At 40.1% G+C, this 23,770-nt stretch overlaps 1 protein-coding gene across 1 annotated transcript in view; it reads right to left on the bottom strand.

Moving 5' to 3' along the window:
- The window catches only part of LOC143282601 (leucine-rich repeat-containing protein 45-like), a 34,903-nt gene extending 11,555 nt beyond the window's left edge, over window positions 1–23,348 (bottom strand). Inside the window, exons 1-6 of the mRNA XM_076588269.1 lie at window positions 23,180–23,348; window positions 20,493–20,604; window positions 20,114–20,184; window positions 17,630–17,815; window positions 4,423–4,596; window positions 1,310–1,457 (exon numbers count right to left, since the gene is read on the bottom strand). Coding sequence (XP_076444384.1) covers window positions 1,310–1,457; window positions 4,423–4,596; window positions 17,630–17,815; window positions 20,114–20,184; window positions 20,493–20,604; window positions 23,180–23,302 — 814 coding nt within the window. The 5' untranslated portion in view covers window positions 23,303–23,348. The remainder of the gene's footprint in view (window positions 1–1,309; window positions 1,458–4,422; window positions 4,597–17,629; window positions 17,816–20,113; window positions 20,185–20,492; window positions 20,605–23,179) is intronic.
- Window positions 23,349–23,770: the final 422 nt, after the last annotated feature.

Here is a 23,770-nt window from a genome sequence, read left to right as displayed (position 1 = left end):
GCATTATAATTATACAAGGGTATTTCATCAAAACTTTGTTGCTTGGCTATTTAGTTTTTTAAAGAAAGAATGTTTACATTATTTCATTTGATCCACTGGATTATTTCATTTATTATAAGGAAGAATATTCACATTATTTCATCTATTCCACTGGAATGAGCAGACAAAACTTTAAATTTAGAGGAGGTGACGTGTGGGAACTGTTTGTTACAGGGTTACCAGTTTCAGTGTTCAGTTCCAGTTCGGTGTTCAGTTTAACTGATGTTCAGTTCCACTGTGGGCAACTTTGTTCAACTGGGTTCAACTAGCAACTTTGTTCAACTGGGTTCAACTAACTTTGTTCAACTGGGTTTGAGTTGTGGGTTCAACTTTGTTCAAATGACTTATGGGTTCAAATGAGTTGTTGTTCTTGTGGATTCCAACTGTATTGGGATTCCAAATATTTAGTGGATATCTGGATGTCGGTCAGTTTTCTCATCCATTAAAGTCTTCTTCGTCAACCACATGTGCATGTCCATTCTGTTTACATGTTGTGCCCCTTGCGTGCGGTCCGGTGTGCTACATTTGTTTTCAAAACTGTTAATCTGACACTTCCTCCCTCCCCCATTCACCCCCCCCCCCCCCCCAACCCCAACCATCCACTTGTTTTTACCTGAGTTCATCTTTTTTTCTTTTCTTTTTCTTTTTCTTTAATCATCTGAGTCTATTGTTGTTTTTCTCTGAAATGTACTAAAGGTTATTTCTTAATGGTATCTGAATAAATCTTCTGTGTTGATTCTGAGTTAAACTATTTTCTGAGCTGTAGCCAAGTTCACCTGTTGTTATTTTTTTGTTGTTGAGATGTTAAGCCATTGTGGAACAGTGGTAACTGAAAAATCTTTAACGAAATGGATGGATGTATATTTGAACCTTACCAGCAAGCAATATTACTGTGTGATTTCTTGACCCAGGCGAGCTAGCTATGAAGACAAGCAGGCAGAACTGCTTATTTATTAAATGTCCACAAACAATCTGTATGTAAGTGTCTGTAGCTCTCTGACCTGGCTGACTTCAGAACAGATCATTAAAAACTAAACAAAAACAAACCAAAAAAAGTGTAAATCTATGAAGACAAGCAGGCAGAAACAGCTTATTTATCAAATATCCTACAAACAATCTGTATGTGAGTCTACTTATTCTGCTCTTAAATTTCTATGCTTTCTGATAAGCCTGTTAATTTTCTCATCCTTTTCTTTTCTTTTTTTTCTTTTTGGCTGATGATGTGCAAAGACTTTCCCACACAGACAAACACAAAAAAAACTGCTTTCACCTGAGAGGTCTTTGTCAGCCTGGGCCAATTTGTCACGCAGGTCGGAGTGGACGGAGCGCTCCCCTTCCAGCTTGGTGTGGGCCTGGTTCAGCTCCATTTTTACCTTGCCCACCTCCGCCATCGTGTAGCTGTTCTTCTCCGCCAGCTCCTGTCTCACACACACTGAGTCTGGTTTACACAGGATAATTGAAAAGAAGAAATAAATGGGTGTGATATTTAAGTGATACATAAAAAAGTGGGTGAAATAAATGGGTGTGACAATTCTGTGATACATAAGAAAAAACTTCAGACATTCTGGAATGTATGTTACAAGAGTTGTTGGTTTACTGTCTTCTGGCCAGAATGTGCATGTGTGTGTGTTTGTGTGTGCATGTGTGTGTGTGTGTATGTGTTTGTAGATGTGTGGGTGTTTTGTATGGGGAGGGGTGTGTGTGTGAAAGTGAGGTGAATGCATGCTCAAACACACACATATACATTGATACTGGATATAACCAAGAAAACATTTTCATTTGAACTTTCTAGACAAATGTATAAAAACTTAGGTTATATAAAATGATATCAGCAATGCATGAGTTTGAAGTGTACTTACTACTCTTTTTGTACTTTTCTGTGGTCTCATTTATTTTGCTTATCAAAAGTAATGCAGTCCCAAGAGAAAAAAGTCCCAATAAAAATGCCTCAGCAGCAGTAATGGATTTTTTATCTACGTGTTGAACCAGCATTTGGCAGGTTTCACATAGGTGTCAGGGATAACTCTTGATTTATGTAGCATCAATCTTGCAATTCATATGTAAAAATTGTGAATAAGTCCAAGTGTTGTATTTTATTTCCATGATGATGTGTGTCTGGTCATCAGAAAAGAGACTGACATAAATCAAGAGTTATTTCTTACCCAAATACTCTGAAACATGCCAGTTCAAAAGCATCCCAGGACAATGCTGAACGCCTAACAGCATTCTTTTCAAATTTTTGAATAGCGTTATGCCACGCCAGTTACATCAATGGGTCAATGGTTAGACACGGTCACTGCAGTGAAACTGTCATCTGCATCACGACATGTGCTGTAAGTTGAACTATGGTCATCACAGCCAGCTGAGCGCTTGGCTACATGAAGTTTGTAACAAAGTGTCTGGGGCAGCCAGCAAAAACAGCATTTCCATAATCTAATCTAGACATAACAAAAGAAAAACCAAAGTTTTTGTGGTTTCTTTGGTTAGATATTGGCGAATGGAGCTGAATTGTTGGAGTGCTGCATATGCTGACTTGCAAATGTGGTTGATGTGTATGTTATCTGAAATGCTGTTAGGCATTCAGCATTGTCATCTGCTCCATCCGGTCATTTTCCCTGGCACTGCTCTGCGAAGTTGACATGGAGCGTGTTGCACATACAGTCAGATGCCTACTGGTAGTACTTAGATGTGCTGATGACTTGTATATTGTAGTTTTTACACATTACTTTTGTTCATATGAGTATGCTGATATTGTCTTAGGTTGGTTTACTTGTTTCAATTATTGCTTTGACATGTAGTCACAGCTTGGCTATGATTGATCAAGATAATCGCCATGTCATCACAATATGTTTGTGGGCAGATTTGATTCTTTTCAATGTTACAGTCAGTGACGTCTCCGCTCACTGATAGTTCATTCGACTGTTCTAAAACATTCCAAAGTGATGCGTTCTTTCTCATTTGCTCTCACTGATAAAGGTCAGGCTTTTTTTTTATCCCGCTTTAATGGAGTAAGTTCAAATGTTGAAGCCACTTAATGGTCAAGTCATGATAGTTCTTCCAATCATTGTATTGAGCACTTACTATTTGGTCTCTCAGTTTGCCAGAATTTAATCTCAAAGCCACTTATTCTGTCATCTTGTTTATTATTCATGTATCATTTCATATGCTGATGTCAGTACTGCTACAGTTTTACACTGACTCAGTACTACCGATCTCAGTTACAGTGTCCTTAGTCCTCCATAATGTGCGTGTAGTATTCTGTTGTGGTGAATTCAAGATAGTGTTGGATTAATATCAGTTATTGGTTAAAACCATCTGATATGTATCACAGTCCAAGAATATTCATATTCCTTTTAATGTTTTAAATATTTAATCATTTTATCCAAATCTAAACAGCATAAATTAAACCCCATTACCACTCAGTTACTGCCTTACATTAAAATTTTCAAATCTCTGCAGAATGACTCACTCTAAAAGTTTAAAAACGTCAACACATCACTCCCCTTCTTGCTTCCCTTCACTGGCTCCCCATATACCATACAAACTCTCAGTCCTTTGTCACGATTACTTCACTGATTCTTGTCCTATCTTTCAGATCTACTTTCTGTCTGTTTACTATCCAGACAACTCTGTTCTTCAAATGACAAGGGCACATTATCTATTCCACAGATCCATACAAAAACTTACGGTGAGGTTTCTTTTTGCTTTTTTGTGACTTAACAGTGGAATTCACTACCCTCATGCCTCTGTTACACCCCAACACCTGTGTAGCATTACAATTATTATGGTATAACGTCGCATGCGTTTTAGTCACTGTTTCGGTATTCAGTTTTCATGTTACTTTTGAACCGGAAGTTACTGTTATATATTTCAGTTGTGATGATTTTGGTGTGGTTTTTGTGATGCCTGGTTCCTTGGTATTTATTTTTGACAATGATGAATGTGATGTATTTGTTTTGCTGTCATTTGTGCCTGTGTGATTTGAGACTAAGATGATCCCTGTGCTGATTTACATATTTTTATGTCACTTAGTCTTAATAACTGTATTCAGCCAATGTCATTTGAGACTGTGTTGTGTTGTATATATTTCTATGTCATTTAGTCTTAAATTTGTATATTTTATTGTAAAGCATGGTGAGCCCCATCTGAGATGAGAGTACTGCATTTTGTTATTGTCAGTTAATGCTAATTACTCTAATTGGCAGAATAATTTTCATGCCTTGAAACCAACTAAAACCTAGCTTGGGTGCAAAAGAATACACAGTTTGATGGGAAGCTCATTCCACAGCACTTTTGAGGGAGTAAGCAGACAAAACCTGTCCTGTGGACATCATTTGGTCATATGGCATGGTTAGATTAGATGCTAATAGAAAAAACACTGACCTGCCCCATCTCCTCCATACGACGTTTGAAATTCTCCACCTCCAGTGTCAGACTGCTGTTCCTGCTCTGCAGCTCTGACACCAGGGAGGCCTGCTGGTTGCTGTGGCTCTGCAGCTCATCCTTACTGGTCTGCAGCACACGTACTCTCTCCTCCAACTGACGATGCCGTTGATCCTGATCATAGCAGAAGAGTTGAGTGTAATGACTAAGTTAATGCAGCTATTATGCCAATATGAAAATGTAATCTTTTCATGTGTCTAAGTAGTTCCAGAACTAACCACCTGACAAGTCTACCAGATGCATTCTGACCATTTAAAGATAAAATTTTTGATAGTCACTGCCTTCCCGCCACAAGTCAGTCTGGGCATCCCCTTCAAGTTAGTAACATCTCTCCCAGACTCAATGATAGATAACTTCCTTCCTCCTGGAATACTCTAATCTCAACTCCATAACTTAGAAGAAAATACAGTCTAAAGATACAACTATGTCAGCATACACATGTGTCGATGATGGCATAAAAACATGACAAGTGGTGACAAGGATTATTTCTGTGAACCCAGGACAAGTACAGTGTATTCATTCAGGACTTGTATTTTCTCAGACAGACACTGACGACAGATAAAACTTTTCTTCCTTTTTTTTCTTTTCTTTTAAATACTTCTTTTGCTGTCTCAGTGCTGCAATGTTGAACTGTTGAGCGTGTAACACAGACAATGGCTATGTCAGAAAAAAAACAAATTGTGATAGTGTGTTTGGTGATGCCGCCACTTTGACAGATTAACTCTCTCCGGACGAAGGAATGCTCACGCATTCCTACACAAAATGTTTTCGGATTCGGACGAAGGAATGGAATAGCATTCTCCAAAAGTAAAATTCCATCATGTGCTGTACACGTGAATTTGTGATTAGCCAAGCAGAGTGCGCTATTCTGGGTCACTCCACAATCAAACAGTATGATTGGTCAGCTTGGGATGTGTGGCCCGTCTCGTACACACGCTGACAAAGTCACTGACCGGTCGTCTGCTCGCGTGCCAGCCTGTTAGCAAAGCGGGCTCTTCTCAGAATGTTGTGAAGCGAACAAGGTAGTGACGGCAACGTTTTAGGGTTGCCGAAGTACTTGAAATGCTACAAACTGAAGGGTCGGACATTGAAGAGGTGGATGATGACGAAGAAGAAAGCAAATTTAATGCAGAAAGCGAGCATGGGTATGGTGATTTGGGGTGAAAAATTGGCAGTATTTTCTACATATGGCAAAACTGTACAAATATGAGAAATTTGATTTTTTTTTTATATGTAATAGCTCAACACGTAATAAACCAGTTCTGAAAGTTTCATTTTCTTACACAGTATTTTGTATCTTTTGTAATTTTTTTCCAAACCCTTACAAATGGGCCGTCTGTGGGGAAAAGCAAGGGAGAAAACTTGTCGTCCCGAGTGAGTTAAGATTCATTTTTCAAAGCCAACAAAGGTAATGAAGAACAAGTGGACACCTTCTTAACTGCTGCAAAATTTAAGACACAGTGAACAAGTGGGTGATTTTGTGGCAGCACAGTAAGAACTGGCAGCAGACTGTGCATTTGACAATTTTCTGAATAAAGTGTTTGTTACTGGTTTGAGAGACCAGACACACAGAGAAAACTTTGGGAAGAGAAAACACTAACTTTCAAGAAGGCAGGGGAAGTATTTCTCAGTATGGAACCTGTGACTTTTTGCTGAACAGACAGCATGTTGTTCAAGTGCTGAAAGTATGGGTTCACTCGCATTGCCAAGTATGTCAGCCCTAGTAAAGCAACTCTGTAAGAGAGGAAGAAAGGGGGAGTGAGAGACAGAAAAGCTAGAAGATGCAGATACAGACATTTGCTGCCTTCAGTAGTCTTTGGCAACGTTCTGTCAATTAGAAATAAAGAAACAGAACTTGCTGCATGCATGAAATATTGCTGTGAATGCACAGAGGCAAATTTCATTTGTTTTTCGGAAACATGGCCTATGGAAAATGACGGCTATAAGGGCATTCACAGTTTCACATTTCATTAAGTGGACTGATCCAATATGAGACAGATTAAAGGTGATGGTGTCTGTGTGTGTGTAAACTCCAGGCAGTGCACCAATGTAACAGTTAAGGAGTTTGTATGCTGTAAGGACATTAACTGATCAGTGTTGTCTTTCGCTCCTACCTGCCAAGAGGTTTTTGTTTTGTTTTGTTTTGCTTCCCCATCATCTGCACCATTTCTGTGGCATTACTCCCATACTGCTCATTATGAGTACCCAATACACAACCACAGCTGAGTTCATCTGTCACAGTCCCAGCATCAGCAGTCCACAAAAATCCATTGATGTTTGGTCACTAGGAGGCCACCCACAAGAGGAGACCCTGTACTGCAGCTGAGTCACTTCAGTAATGTTCAGTAGTGCCTGTTCTTATTTAACATACTTAGGACACCACCTACTAAGCCCCCTACTGACTTTTTTCTTTTGTTTTTTGTTGATGTTTTTTTGTCCCTTGCATTGAAGGTTATATTTCTCATACTGAAATATCATCATCATCATAATCAGTATTTTGTTCAGTTCATAATAACATAATGAACAAATAATTGAATAAGTAATGCTTTTTTAAGAAATGTGAAAAAATGAACTGTGATTAAATAAGTAAACAAATAAACAAACGGACAGAACAACAACAACAAAATCAACAACCACTTCTAATAAACATATGAATTGGAATTGTTGTCCAGCAGAAAGAAACAAAAGAAAAAAGAAAAAAAAAATCACTTGTATCAGATTCATCACATTCTTGGATATTACTTTTAGACATGTTTAATATTGTTACTGTACATCAAATACTTGGAAAGTACTTTGAGACATGTTTTATATTGTCACTGTTCTACATTTACTATTTTAGAAACATCTGTAATCAATGTGTTGTAAGACAGCCACTTTGTTTTAAAATCTTGCATATTGCACTGTATTCTTGCACTGTCTTCTTCTATCTCATAGCACCATCAAATGTATCTTTCAAAACTGTTAGCTGTTAGAGTGGGTCTGCATTTGTCAATTTATATTTATAGATGTACTTTTTTCCTAACAGTATCAATAAATTTTACCCTCAGTAAATCTTCAAACCTTCGCCAAAAGGGTTTTAAATGTCTGCATCTCCAAAATATGTGTTTGATGTTGTCCTTTACATTGTTGCAAACATCAAAATAGTTATTATTCACAAACCCTGTTTCTTTCAGAATAATATTTGTTCCAAGTATTCTATGTAATATTGAACTTGGAGCCATTTCAAATTAAAATCTTGAATTTTACTAATTATATGAAATGCCCTTTCCCACGAAAATTCTCTGAAACCACTTTGGACAAGAATTCCTTACAGACTGACTACCAACAATGGAGCCCCACAAGGATGCATGCCAACCCCAGTTCTCGTCACTATCTACACAGCAGGCTGCAACAATAGTGAAGATTCTATCCTGCCGATCAAGTCTGCAGATGACACCTCCTTGACTGGCCTCATGGTGCAGGATGACATGGAGTATCTGTGAGCTGTCCAGCGCTGGTGTGAGACCAACTTTCTGGAGCTGGATGTGTCCAATAAGGGCCAGCCAGTAGAAACTGTCAGCTCCATAAAGTATCTGGGAACCGTTATCGATGACAAGCTGTGCTGGGTTGTCAATGTGGACACCTGCTGCAAGATGATTATTTTCTGTGGAAGCTGAGGTCTTTTCACATCAGACAGCAGATACTGTCCCTCTTCTTCCAGGCAGTTGTCCAAGGTGTCATGCTCTGCAAAGAATGCTATTTTGGCAGCGCCAAGAAAGCTGACACCAACAGACTGGAGAAGACCACCTGGAGAGAAGGTTTGACTCATGAAGGAAGACCTTGTGATGCCAACCACCCCCTTTGAGCAAGCAACCACCAAGAAGCTGAAAGCGATCATGGCATAAGCATCCCACCCTCTCCACTGTGCGGTGCAGTCCTGTGTTCTCATAGCCTGCATTGTTTTAAGGCCAGGACCATGCGAAAGCAGAACTCTCATTCTAGTGGCTGTTCAACCGTTCAACACAGAACTGTGAACCAAGCACCTCATGTTGCTGACAGCAATGACTCCTGCATGTGTGTGGGTGCGAGAGAGAGAGAGGGAGAGAAAGGGTGAGCAAGCGAGCATGCAAGCATGTGCAAGTGTGCTCACAAGTGTACCAGACCTGATTACCCCCAAACAAATACAGGTGTAGCTTGAATGGGCAAAAAGATTAGTTTCAGAGTTGCAGATTGTAGTATTTTTTTTACTGAGCATTTTTTACCACCAAAGTTGACATAAATATTATATCATTATTATGATAAAGACAATTGAATTGTTTTCTTACCTTAGATAAACAGCTTGATAAAATTGTACTTAATGAGTACTGAGACGACTGATAGATGAAGGGAACAGGCAATCATTAGTGTTGATGTTCATCCCAAAACTGGCATTTATTTACATCCATGTCAAATGCCCCCCCCCCCCCCCCCCCCAACACACACACACACTCTAGTATAGTAGTAACCAGGTTTACTTCAATGCTTTCAATTGAAGAAATTAGTGCTCAAATGTGTCAAATGGGAGGAGGCTTCCAATCCCACCTGGCTGCAATCAGATGGGCAATAAACAGGATGAAAAACTTAAATTCATATCCATGAACTGAACTTGATTAGTCCACTGGGCTATAAACAACAGGATTCTAACTGACTGAAAAACTTGAGGAAAGACCATAAACTAAACTTGCATAATCCAGTGGGGTATAAACATGATTCCAATTTCACTGTCCACATGTGTCTTGGTATCACAGTGCCGAGTACAATCAAACAAACTGCCATGCTTACACGAGATGTCAGTTTTGCATGTCGTGGAGAAAACAAAGTATGTCCCCTTCTTTGTTGACACCAGACAAGGGTATTTCTGGTGATACGAACTGATAAACTTTTGCTCCACCTTTTTTTCTTTCGTTTTTTTCTTTGTGTTTGTACTTGTGTTTTTACAAGGGAATTTCCCTTATCTTATGAGGACATAATAAAGTCTGAAGTTATCCAGAAACTTCACAAGCAGAGATTGTGAGGCTTGTGCCAGTGTGAATCAAGTAGTATTAGGTGGTAAGCACAGTGAAAAGGGTGGCAGCTTTCTGCAGAAGAGCAAAGCCAGCCCAGAGAAGGACGGTACAGTGAGAGAAGAGTGGCAGAGCAGTGAGAAGCAGTGGCAAAGACACCCAACGTGGCTTCTACATCTGTGGCAAGGACCATGATCCATAAAGCTGTAAGTATAAGGCCAACAAGTGCAGGAACTGCAGGAGGAAAGATCGCTTGCAAGCAATGTGCAAAAGCATGCCTGCTGCTATAAACCATTTCATCACCAGAGAGGATGAAGATAAGAGTGAAACAGAAGATGAGAGGGATAGTTTCATGGGGATGTTTCACCATTCCACAAAGAAGGCAAAGAACGCTCCATGGGTTCTGTAATGCAAGTGAACAACCCATGGAGATGCAGATTGATACATCATGTTCAAAGATACTTTCTTCAGTAGTTTGGGAAATGAGTTGACAACTATAAAACTGAGGCTCTACGCCTATTCAGGCAAAACTCATCCTTTACTTGGAAGCTGCAAAGAGTCAGAAACTTGTAAAGGGGTCTGGTCAACGAGTTGGAGCTGCTCGTGGGTGGATATCACAGGCCAGCCAACCATAGTCAGCAGAGACTGGCTGGGTGAAACCAGGCTTGACTGGAATACTGTTTTCAGTGTAAAACCAAGATCATTGGAATAAGTTCTGAAAAACCACACAGCAATCTTTCAAAGACTGGGGAAAATGTGGAAGTTTATGGCAAAACTGCACCAGAAATCAAGCTCAATACCTAAGTTTTTGAAAGCCAAACCAGCACCATTTGCAGTTCGCCTGAAAGTAGAAGAAGAGCTGCTGTGATTTTAAATAACAGTGTGAACCCAGCTCTGGACATGGACTAGTACCCACTGCCTGCACCATCTGATCTGTTTGGTACATCGGCCGATGGCAAGGCCTTTTCAAAGCTTGACCTTGCACAGGATTACCACCAGTTGAAGTGGATGAGGATTCACAAGAACTGTTGACAATCACTACTCATCAGGGTCTATACAGATACCATAGACTCACTTTTGGAACTGCCTCTGCTCCTGCCTTGTTTCACAGCACCATGGAACAGATTCTACAAGGCATTCCTGATGAAGTGGTGTTCATGGACAATGTGGAGGTGACTAACACTACTATAGAGGAGCATTTTGATGGCCTTGACCAAGTTTTGAAGCAATTGGAAGACCACAGTCTGCGGCTGCCGACAGAAAAATGCGAGTTCTTAAAAGACCAATACTTAGGGCATCTCATCAACAATACCATCCAATACCAAAGTAAAGACCATCACTGAAGCTCCAGTTCCCACCATAGTCAGTGAACTCAGATAGATCATATCCAGGAATGGTCCAGTACTACACCCAGTTCCTGCTTAACACACTCTTGATGAAAGGCCCTACTGTTCACAACCATTTCAGATGAAGAGCCCCCATCGGGGCCTTAGTTTTGAATTTTTGGACAGGCATCTAATTTCCATGATGACATTATGAGCTAAGAATATCTTAACTGACCTTTCCACTCTCAACTGCGACCAATAAATGCAGTGCTTGTTGCTGTGCTTATGAGCAGGAGAGTTATTTTTGTGGTGACTGGTTCACGTGAACAATGTGTGTCAACAATGGCGTCTGACCCAGTTTCGTCTGTCACAAGGCAGACAACAGAATTAGATGAAGGGACCCTATCATGGCTATTCAACATTCTGAATTTAATCTGTTTCAAACTCTGTGTGCTTTCCTGGATTCGATTACAAGTCATCAGTGTGTGCATATTTTGAATAAAAAATATGGATAATTTCATCATCACACTGTATGATAGCATAACAAGGGAGAAGTTTTAAATTTTGTCCCCAACTAACTCATTATGTTACTGATCAGTCTGGAAGTTTTCAGTTCATAAATTCGAACATTTAATTTTTGGTGATTTTATTTCTTACCCATACAGCTGAGGGGAAAGTCAGGGGAGCTAACTGGCAGTACTAAGTAAGTTAATCTAGTGACAGAACATCCACTTTCAAAACTGCAATTGTCCAGCCTCTTCTGAAGAAACCCAACTTTGACACAAACATTTTGAAAAACTATCGACCAGTTTCTAATCTTCCATTCATGTCCAAACTCCTTGAAAAAGCTGTCCTGAAGCAGCTCAACAACCACCTTTGTTTCGACAATCTCATCCACTCATTTCAGTCTGCCTATCGCGCTGACCACAGCACTGAAACCACTCTCCTCCACATCATGAATAATCTACTGCTAGTGTCCAACTCAGGAAAAATTTCCCTTCTCACTCTTCTCGACTTGTCAGCCACCTTCGACACGATAGACCATTCAATCCTTCTTTCCCATCTTCATTTTACATTTGGTATCAGCGGCACTGTTCTAAACTGGTTCAAATCTTATCTGAGATCACTGATTGATTCCAATCTGTCATTGTTGATCATTTCCAATCTGAACCCGTTAAAATCGAACATGGAGTTCCACAGGGATCTGTTTTAGGCCCAGTGCTCTTCACACTGCTCCTCTCGCTGAAATTATCAACCGCCATAATGTCAGTCATCATTCTTATGCTGATGACACTCAACTCCAGAAGAGTGATACCCCTGAAAAATTGTCGTTGCTCTTGCAAGAAACATCCAACTGCTTCCTGGACATTCAAAACTGGATGACTCGAAATAAGTTACAATTGAACGCGGACAAAACTGAAGCAATGATCATAGGAACTAAACAAAAACTGTCTTCCTTCACAATTGACACAATCAAACTTGGCAGTACATCCATCCCTCTTTCCAGGTCAGTCAGGAACCTCGGTATTGTCCTTGACAACAAACTGTCCATGCAAAAATTTATCAGTCAGACATGTCAATCCTGCTACTGTCAACTGCGGCGCATCAGTTCCGTCCGGAAATATCTGTCCACTGACGCAACATCTAGACTTCTTGTTTCTCTCATTCTCTCTCGCTTTGACTACTGTAACTCTCTATTGTCTGGTTTGCCTGCTTCATCCATTCAGTCCCTTCAGCGCATACAAAACTCTGCTGCCCAACTCATCCTCAGAAAGAAAAGATCTGAGCACATCACTCCTCTTTTGCAACATCTCCACTGGCTCCCTGTCTCACACCGAATAAAGTACAAGATCAGCACTCTATGTTATAGATGTATTCACAAATCTGCCCCTTCCTATCTCTGCGGCTGCCTTCACCTCTACACTCCATCTCGTTCACTACGATCGGCTTCGGATCCACTCTGTTTACGCATACCCAGATTCAAACACTCGACTGTTGGCTGCTGTTCTTTCTCTGTCTCTGGACCTTGCAATTGGAATGAGCTTCCTCTTTCGCTTTGTCAAGTCTCCACACTCAGCTCTTTCAAGTCTGGCTTAAGGCTTAATCCACCTCTTCCCAAAATAGCCTCCCTTCCCTGCCTCTTCCTTGTATTCAGTTTCTCCAGTTTTAGAGTTATGCATGCATGTGACTGACTGGTACGAAAGCGCTTTGACTTGTCTCTGCACAAGATTCAGCGCTATATAAATACCATTATTATTATTATTAGAACATCAGCCTCTGCACAACTATCTCAAGGACAAGGCATTTGCCTTCAGCAGGAAGTGAAGAGGCGGTCTCTGTGTTTGTCTTGACCTCATAGCACTCAACAGGTGTATCAAAAGAACACACTACCAGACTCCAATGTCAGATGAACTCACCAACAGCTGCAGTGGATTGACAGTCTTCAGCAAACTAAACACCAAGCATGGATACTAGATGATAAAACTCGAAAATGAAATCATGCCTGGATAATGAGACAAAGCTGTAATGTCCTGGACTCCAGAATACCAAGCAACATTCAAGAAAACCAAAGAAATGCTGGCATCTGCACATGTCCTAATTTTTACTGCAGCAGACCAGTTTGGCTGGAATGTGATGCACTGTCTGTAGGTCTTGGTGCAGTGATCAGTCATGAGATGCCAGAAGGATATCACCAACCAGTAGCTTCTGCATTAAGGACTCTGACAGGGACAGAGAAAAAGCTGTGCCCAAACAGAAAAGGAGGCTGAGGCTTTGACTCTGGTGTTTGGAGAGAAAAAAAATTCATGTCAGTTGCTGCTTACGCTACCGATTCAGCTAACACACAGGTAAATAAAAGATACATTGAAACAAACCCAGACACTTCCTCAAAAAATGAAGCGCTGGGCCTGTCCTTATACCAATAATTTGACATGTGCACACAGCAGCAAAGACAGAAGAAATGTGCAAACACAAATTAGCTTTTATTCAAGACTGGCATAGCCTCTTTAATCCTGAACAAGCCACACAGAACACATAGACAATACAGAACAAACACATGGTTGCCTCAGTAGTTTTTCAACTGGAAATTAACAAATAATGTGGCCAGGAGATGAGATGATTAACAAATAGTAAAGAGTGGTAACTCTCTCCATTTGCAAGGTCATTTCACTTCACAATCATTTCACTTCCGATTTCTCTACTTTCACACCATAAACTTATCCCAAACTCAGACACTGCTCTTTTTTCATGGCCAAGGGGTGAACTGTGATCATGTTCTGGTAAAATTTTTTGTAGTATGCGGCTTGGTTTCAATTTGATTTGATGGTGAATATGAACCATGTCGAATCAAACAATGGTAAGACTGAAGTGTTGCTGTTCAGGGTGAGTGTGAGAATTTATTGTGATTATTGTCATAGAGTTTGTTGTGTAAGGTGGCCCCACGTGATGGTCAGAATTTAGTTTTCAGACCCAAATATGGTGCATATAGCCGATAAGATGCAGGGGTCGGATTTGAGTAAAAAATAAAAAAGTAATGCCTTATAGGCCAAAAATTACTGTTAGTGATAACGAACCTCAGTTTACTTACTATCTTTTTACCACTTCATGCAACTGAACGGGATCAAGCACAACACTCAGCCCCTTATCATCCAGCATTAAATAGAGCTGCATCTGGTCCACTGAACCTGAAGAAGAGCCTGAAGAATGCAGACCCACACCTCTCCAAGGAACACCAACTATCAAACTGCTACTGGTCTATCACTCTTCACCTCACAATACGACTGGTTTGAATCCTTCCCAGCTGTTCCTGAAAAGGTAACTGTGTACCTGGCTCACCTTGGTGAGGCCAGATCCAGATACGACCATCCAGAGGAAGCAGCAATAGAAAAAGAACCAGTGATTGCATTCTTTCCAACCAGGCAAACTTGTTGCTGTGCGACAGTTCAGGGGCTGTGGGCACTATTGTGCAGCATCTGGGGCCTGTGGACTACATGGTCCAGTTAGCACACAAAACCTTCTACATCCACATGGACCACATCATCAATGAACCAGAGAGGGAACCATCACATGACATGAAATAGACAGTAGCCCTTCCTACTGAACACTCAATTCGGCCGAAATTCTGAATGCAAAGACGCGTAACACCACGCATGCCTCTGGCCCAATCCCTGATATGTATTCTCCTGTGCCTGTTCTACCTCCTGTACCTCTTTAACATCCTGTTCAAAGAACATGAACTTTGTAAAGAATGAAAAAGAATATTGCAACATGTTAGGTCCGATTCATTTCATTTCGACAAGGGGAAAGGAAGTGTCATGACTAGGTATTCATGTATCTATTGTGCTGGTATAAAAATGCAATCTTTTCATTTGCGTTTGCATTCCAGAACTAACTGCCTGACAAGTCTACCAGATGCATTCTGACCCTTTAAACATAAAACCCTTTTAATAGTCACAGCTTCCCACCCCAAGTCAGTCTGAGCATCCCCTTCATGTTAGTAACATCTCTCCAAGACTCAGATAGCATCCTTTCTCCTAGAATAATCTCACCTTCACAAATTACAAGAGAATACAACTAAAAGAAACAGAGCTAGGCTGAAAACATTGTCAATATCGATCCCATAGAACCTGAAAAAAAATTTGAAAAGAAAATTAAGCATAAGTACCATCACAATCATGCAAATAACCCTAGAACATGCCTATGATGTTTAGCATTCTTTTTTTTTTTTGCTACAGGATTAAAAAAGCAATCTGAAAACAATTATAATTAAAAATAATACACAAATTTATAAATAATAAAAGACCAACAAAACAAAAAAATATCACTGGGCAACTCACACTTCCTAGCTGCAACAATCTTCATAAGAATGGCCAATTATCATGGCATCTCACACTTCCTAGCTGCAACAATCTTCATAAGAATGGTCAATTATCATGGCAACTCACACTTCCTAGCTGCAACAATCTTAGTAAGAATGGCCAATTATCATGGTAACTCACACTTCCTAGCAGCAACAATCTTTGTAAGAATGGCCAATTATCAAGTCAAGAAAATACCAAAAAAAATTAATTATTTTTAAAAAATCAAGCTCTCTAGGAAAAAAAAGGGTAAATGGACAAGCAGGGAAGGAAGAGATGACAGAAAGAAAAGGACAATGCCAGAAGCAAAATAAATGAATAAATAAAAATAAAGCAAAATAAAATGAATAAAAAATAAGAATAGAAAAGATGAAATTTCTAGCACAGATGAGAATAAATCTATCATCTCAAATTAGAAATTTGAAATAATTTAGAGAAATCCGGCCAGGTGCACCATCACAATATAAACAAATACTCTACACAGAAATATGGTTGTGAGACAAATATTTGATATGAGATGAATGCCTACACTGTTTCAGACATTCACTCCACACATTACAGGTAATATATCTTAAAAACAGAAAGAAACAATGAACGAGTTTTAAACATAGGAACATAACATACTGTATTGCACATTCATTGCAGACAGAATAATCACACACACACACACACACAGATATATATATATATATATATATATATATATATATATATATATATACATACACTTTTTTAATAACTGAAACAACTGCAAAAAAATTCCTACTCCAACCCTACTTATCAATTCACACACACACACACACACACACTCACACCACCACCACCAACAACAACAACAACAAAAAACACCTAAACTCACATACATCTGAATCTGCAGTGCCCCACTAAGCACTTGAACTCAATGGGCACCTGACCTGGCTAATCTTTTTTCACTCCCTCTCTTCTCATGCTGGCCCCTGTGCAAGCATATCTTATAATGCTGGACACAAATCTTGCTTCCAGGGGTTAACATTGACATGCATTTGCCTGAAGAGGACCTCAAGAGAAGACTATGATATTAACAAGAAAAGCCAACTCTATAGAGGTAAATTATTTTTCAGTTTGATTTTTTTGTTTTTTGTTTTTTGTGCTGCCCTGTCATTTGCATCGTTTCAGTGACATTACTCCCACACCACTCATTCCGAGTTCCCCCTTACACGGCCACACCCGGGTTCATCTGTCACAGTCCCAGCGTTGGCAGTCCACAGGGAACCATTGATGTTAGGTTGACAGGAGGCCACACACCAGAGGAGACCCGCACTGCTGCTGAGTCACTTTGGTATGTTCAGTGGTGCCTGTTCTGATGCAAGGTACTTAGGACACCACCTGTTAAGCCCCCTATTGACAATAATGGCTTGTTCATGAAGCCAGACTGAGTAAGCGCCCTCCCAGAGTAGAGACTGCCACCACGTACCTCCAACAACAGCCCCCCATAAATCTGCTCACACTGAAGACCTTGACAGAACTCACCCCAAGCACAGAAGTGGAGGTGTATCGAAACTGAAGTCACTATGACAGCAGGGTATGCAAGGCCACAGACTCTGGGACTTTTTTGTTTACACTGATGATGATGAAGAATGAGGAGGAGGATGACAATGATGATGACGATGTTGCTATGGAGGCCCATTTTGTTTTGGGACTACGTGACAAGGCTGTACTCTACGCTTCCTGTCATAATGATATCCCGGCGTCAACCAGACCAAAGAGATACAGACACTTGCAGTGTTGGTCAGGTAGTTAGAACAACACACCCACAGACACATCTGTGAAGTGGATGATACTCGAATGTGTGGTCCTAGTCTCCCCATTTAAGCCCATAGCACACTGAACACTGGGTAGGAGCTGGCCGTGGGCCAAAAAACCCACCTAATCTAGAGCAATTTTAAAGCAATATTTTTTCTCTTGCCTCTTCAGCCTTGATGCGTGTCTTGGCAGACTGTAGTTGTTCTTCAGCATTCAACTTGTCCACCATGTTATTGGACTTGAGCCGCGATATCTCTTCTTCCAGTTCCAGACGGTGAGACTCCATCTTATGGATGCGTTCCCGCAATGCACGTTCCATGTCATCAGCCTCTTGCTTCAGGTGTGCCAGCTGTCACAGACAATGGAGACCTTCATCATCAGACAGAGTTCTGGCACTGATGACAAAATCTAAGCAGGTGCGCCATCATTTTCTGATCTTGCTGAAATCTCATGCCTGAGGAGACTGTTTATAAATTCTGCTCATTTATGTTGATATGTCATTGGGATGCATGCATACATTTACATTTGTGTGCACACACATCTGTGTACATACATATATAGTGTGTGCGTGTGCGTGTGTGCATGTGTGTCTGCGTGCTAGTGTGTGTGTGTGTGTGTCTTGTGTGTTTCAACTTTGGATGCACTGACCAGTCTAACAGAATTAAAAACTGCATCATTAAAAAACTTAGTATTTGATCGAACTATTCATAGGTATATTTTTCACTGAAGATATAGCATCATGAATTATTAGCTGACCCCATGCACAAACACAGAAACTGAAGACACTGTTTTGCACACAAACACCTATGTGTACTAACACAAATGTTAAGTGTATGTGCATTGTTTGAAATGAAGGTTTATAAGTAGAAATACACACACAAGGGCAAAAACAAATGTGATCATTCACATACACACACTCACATCAATCCTCCAGTATCAACCATACTGGAAAACTTACTCTTTCCTTTCCCCATATCATCCTTTCTCTCCTTCACGCACACACACTCTGTCTCTCTCATACAAACACACATGCATACACTTACTATACCCCCCCACAGCAAAGTACAGTACAGGACACTACAGCACGGTACAACATAACAGCACAAAATAATAATTATCAAAATATTGGTTTCATAAGTACTGTGATTCCATGAATTCAATGATTATAACAGTAAACCTCATCAACTCTATAAATCAAAATTCAAATCAAATTCAGAACTTATTTGCAGCGAAAAAAATAAATGATTTCATGGTAACTGTGGATTCATGAAAATTTATCATTGTTTTTGTTGTAGTTGTTGCTGTTGATGTTATTGTTGTTTTATAATTAATCACACTGATGCCAATAACAATTATTAACCACATCTAAACTAACACATACCAGCAGTCATGAAAATCTAACATAGAATGGAACATGGCACAGACAATAAATGTGTCAGAAAGCTCTTTGTTCAGTAATGTCCTTCATGGGAAGAAACCACCTTGACAAGATGATATTAATACCTTTTATTTTGGATAGTAGGGAAGATGTTTCGCTTTTCCTCTACCATTATTTATGCATGTATGCGTGTGCATGCGTGCGTGCATGCGTGTGTGTGTGTATGTACATATTGATATAATTGGCTAGTTTGATCTGAATCTCAACCCATCACCCTTTTCTCACTCTGTCTCTGTTTTCCATTTGTCTCTGCCTTCCTCCCTTGAACCCTCTCTCTTCTCTTCTTCTAATTGATTATTATATTTGTATTTCTTTTTATCACAACAGATTTCTGTGTGTGTGTGTTTTTTTGTTGTTGTTTTTTTGTTTTGTTTTTTTTCCCCAGTGTGCAGTTTTATTTGTTTTTCCTATCGAAGTGGATTTTTCCACAGAATTTTGCCAGGAATAACCATTTTGTTGCAGTGGGTTCTTTCACATGTGCTAAGTGCATGCTACACAAGGGACCTCAGTTTTTCGTCTCATCTGAATGGCTAGCGTCCATACCACCATTCAAGGTCTGGTGGAGGGGGTGAAAATATTGGCGGCTGAGCCATGATTCGAACCAGCGCGCTCAGATTTTCTCGCTTCCTAGGTGGACGTGTTACCTCTAGGCCATCACTCCACATTCCTGTAAGTGTAAACCTAAATATTTAGCAAAGGAACAGATGTCATTTCAATTAATTACATCAATGCACTGTCTATTTATTACACAGACCATCAGAAGATCCGTGGGAACTGTTATCTAGGTATGTACCATTTGGTTTGCTTTCTGTTTACACTAGAATGCGACAGAGACTCCTTCACAGAAACCATGCAATACTGAACCTGTATGTCATGAGGATAGTATTACTGAGAACGTGGCTGTGTCTATGAATGAAGAAATGGTGACTGCTGGACCTTGGAAAATGAACTGAAAAATAACTGGTCTAAAACCGTAAGAAAATGGTGGGGCAGTGGGGATGATGTTTCAAGTTGTAGATTCTTTCTCAAGTGTCTATGGATGTCAAAATGTATGACATGAGGGTAATGCCACTAAGAACATGGCTGTGTCTATGGATGTCTAGATGAATAACATCAAGGTAATGACACTGGTGGGAAAGATGGGTCACAACAGATACTAGAATATATCGACACTGTCAGCACAGCTCCACACACAATGAAAGAAATCACCTCTTTGTTTTTGGTGGATTCCAGATCACGCTGCATGTCTTTTTGCCTCTGCTTTTCTGCTGACAACCGCTCTGCCAACAGAATTCAATACCAGCACAAATAAAATCAATCTGATTTTGATACAGAAAGCACTGTTACATGCTGCCAATTTCAACAGACTGCATATTCTAAGCCAGTAAATTATTTTAGGATCAAAAGACAATGCCAGAAGAAGCTTCAAACCTGATAAAATCTCCAATAACTAAATTATTCATGACAGAGTCAAATGCATAATGCACCACACACACAGAGACACAGACACAGACAACTACTTATTTCCAGACTTCATTCCTTCATTCAATATGACAAAGATGAATATATCAAAAGGGAGAGAACCCACCTTCAAATTGTGACCCTTTGAGTTTGAGTTCAGACTGAAGGTGAGTGACCTGTTCCTTCAGCTCAAAGATCTGTTCCTGCTGCTGCCGACACTTACGGTCCAGGTCGTCACACTGCCCACCATGAAAAGCACAACACTTCATAGAAAACAGAATGGGTGCAACAGCCGAGTGGTTACAGTTCTGGACTTTCAGTCTGAGGGCTCTGGATTCCCCGTCATGGCCATTCCAAGGTCAACAGATATGCAGACCTGCTAGTGCTTGAATGCCCTTCATGTTTATATGCTTACAAAAAACGATATTCTGTAATCTGAGTCAGATTTCAGCGGGTTAAGGAAACAATATATGCAGCATGCAACCCCAGAAAACAGAGAATGGCTGGGCAAAAAAATCTTCTCATTCAAAGGCAAAAAATGAAATGAAATAGAAAAAAAAAAAAAGAAATAAAAAATAGAAAATAAAATGAAACAAATAAAAGCTCACTTGTACATACGTGTACATGTCAACCCAAGAAAGCAGAAGAAGAAAATGGAAATAATTAAACTTTTTAATGATTTATAGTAATTTACAATCATGTCTTTTTCCCTCCAACACTAACCAGTTTGGTTTTTTTGTTTGCTTGTTTTTTGGTGTGTTTTTTTAACAAATGCAGCTTATGAAAATGTAAGTAGCTTAAGTCATTCCCATTTGTTCTGGAAAATATCAAGAGATCAGTTCATACATTAAAATTTGTGGGTTTTTTCCCAAAGTCATAAGCATGCACTGTACAAAAACAGCTATGAATGCAGCCAGCAACACTTAGAGATAACTTTTTGATAACAGGTGAAAATGATGAAAAAAAAGGACTTTGGCACATTTTTCAGTCTGCTTACAGACCCAGTCACAGTACAGAGACAGCTTTGCTTCGAGTTTTCAATGACCTGCTTGTTGCTGGTGATTCTAATCAGATTTCTGTTTTGACGCTTCTCAATTTAAGTGCTGCATTCAATACAATCGATCACAGCATTCTGTTAGAGCTCTGAAGCTTCACTTTGGTGGTCAGCATACGGCACTTCATTTCTTCGAGTCATATCTGAATGAAAGAAAGCAGGTTGTCTCTGTCCTGGGATATGATTCTGATCCATCTCCTCTTTGTACGGAGTGCCCCAGGGCTTGGTTATGGGGGCAATTTTGTTCATTCTGTATGCCCAACCTTTGTCTGAGGTGATTTCCAATCACAACATTCAGCATCATATGTTTGCTGATGACACTGAAATGTGCAACTCTGGTGATTGATCTCAGTCTGACATTTTGTTTTCTACCTGCGATCCTGTATTAACTCATTCCAGACGAATAGTTTTCTCCCTTGCTTTCCCCTGCAGACGACCCATTTGTTAGGGTTAGGAAAAAAATCACAAAAAATACAAAACACAAAGAAACTGAATGAAACTCCCAGTACTTGACCCACTGACCCATCTTCTAACATCGTGTGTATGCCGACACCCCTCCCTCTCTTCACAGCCCTCAGAAGCTGAGTCACTGTCAGTACCTTCTTGCTGGTAGCTTTCTTCAACGCAGATACTTTATTCAACATCTTCATCATCCTCGTCGACATCAAAACCTTCAGTTTGAAGCATTTCAATCACTTCAGCAGCAGTAAGAATCCGCTGTCGTGATCTAGTTTGCTCCCAAAATTTCCACTTGTATCGCCTGTGACACCATTTTCGATACATATGGAGATTAGCTTGTCATGTGGGGTACCAAGGTGAACAGCTGGGCAGCGAGTGTATAGTCATGGAAACCTCATGGAGAAACTTTCCATTCGACCCTTGCCTGGTGTAGCTGCTATTTTTATGCTACCCCATGAGGAAAATGTGGACAAATTTTTAATCATTGAAACCGTCGTCCAGAACGCTACCTTACATCAGGAACTATATAGCGTTCCATCATCCGGAATGAGTTAATGATATGAAGGCATGGACCCTCGTAAACAAGTTACAGCTGAATGAGGATAATACTGAAGTAATTCTAATTGACTATTCCAACCTGTCAGAATGTCTGTCATCTCTGCCTCTTGAAGGACAGAGAAATATCCCCTTTTCCAGCAAAGTTCGTAATCTTGGCATTGTCGTTGACAGTAAGCTTTCAACGAAAGATCAGGTTTAAAAAATTTGCCAAGTTGCCTACCTTGAAATCTGCAGAATGGCTTCTATCAGACCATTTTTGACTGTTGACGCAACAAAGATCCTTGTTAAATTCCTTGTTCTCTCATGGTTAGATTACTGCAATTCTCTGTTAGCAGGTCTCCCCCAGCAGTACGTTGAAAAAATTCAAAAAGTGATGAATTGTGCTGCCCGCCTTGTCTACAAGGCACGCAAATGTGACCACATCTCTCCCCTCCTTCCAGAACTGCACTGGCTGCCTGTATCTTTCAGAATTCAGTACAAGATTGTCACTATTTGTTACAATGTTATCTCTGGCTCTGCTACTCCTTATCTCCAGGAACTCCTCCAGATCTGTTTTCCATCTTGGTCTCTGCGTTCCTCCTGTGACACTCGCATTTTTCGCATACCAAACAGGCGAAAGAAACTCCATGCGGAACGTGCTTTCTCTTTCATTGGACCTGTCATCTGGAACAAACTCCCGTATTCTGTCCGACACGCTCAGTCTTTGTCCTTGTTTAAATCAGCTCTCAAAACTCAAAACTCACCTTTTCCACAGTTGTTATGATTAGTTTTCCCGCCCTGTGTGTCTGTCTGTGATTGTTGGCGGATGGAGAGAGGAATGGAGCTGTACTGGTATGAATGCCTGGTGTGTGCGTGCATGTGTGCATGCGTGCCTGTGTGTGTGTGTGTGTGTGTGTGTGTGTGTGTGTGTGTGTGACCTGTTTATTTTGTGATGCGTATAGGCAAATGAATATTGTGAAGTGTATCTGCATCAATGTATGCATGTGTAATTGTATCTGTAAACGGTATGAGCTCTCCGGAGATAGGGCGTCCAAATATTCATTATTATTATTATCATCATTATCATTATTATTATTATCAAGTCATACATCAGTCACTGCAGCTGACAACATGAGTGATTCTGAGATTGATGTCAACACTGTCATGTGTCTGTGTATTCACTTGCATGTCCCATAAACCATATTAGTGCAGTCTGCCTGTGACAAAACGCACTATGACCCAAAACTAATTGGTACACAAACTTTTCTTGATTCAACATATTCACTATCACCTTGTAAAACAATTGAAATATGTTTGCCTTTGCATAACTGTTTTATGATGATTTGATTATGTCA

This window comes from Babylonia areolata, chromosome 1, assembly GCF_041734735.1.
Source record: "Babylonia areolata isolate BAREFJ2019XMU chromosome 1, ASM4173473v1, whole genome shotgun sequence".
NCBI lineage: Eukaryota > Metazoa > Mollusca > Gastropoda > Neogastropoda > Buccinidae > Babylonia > Babylonia areolata.
The sequence above is the reverse complement of the archived record's forward strand: the minus strand, read 5'-3'. Positions and strand labels throughout refer to the sequence as shown.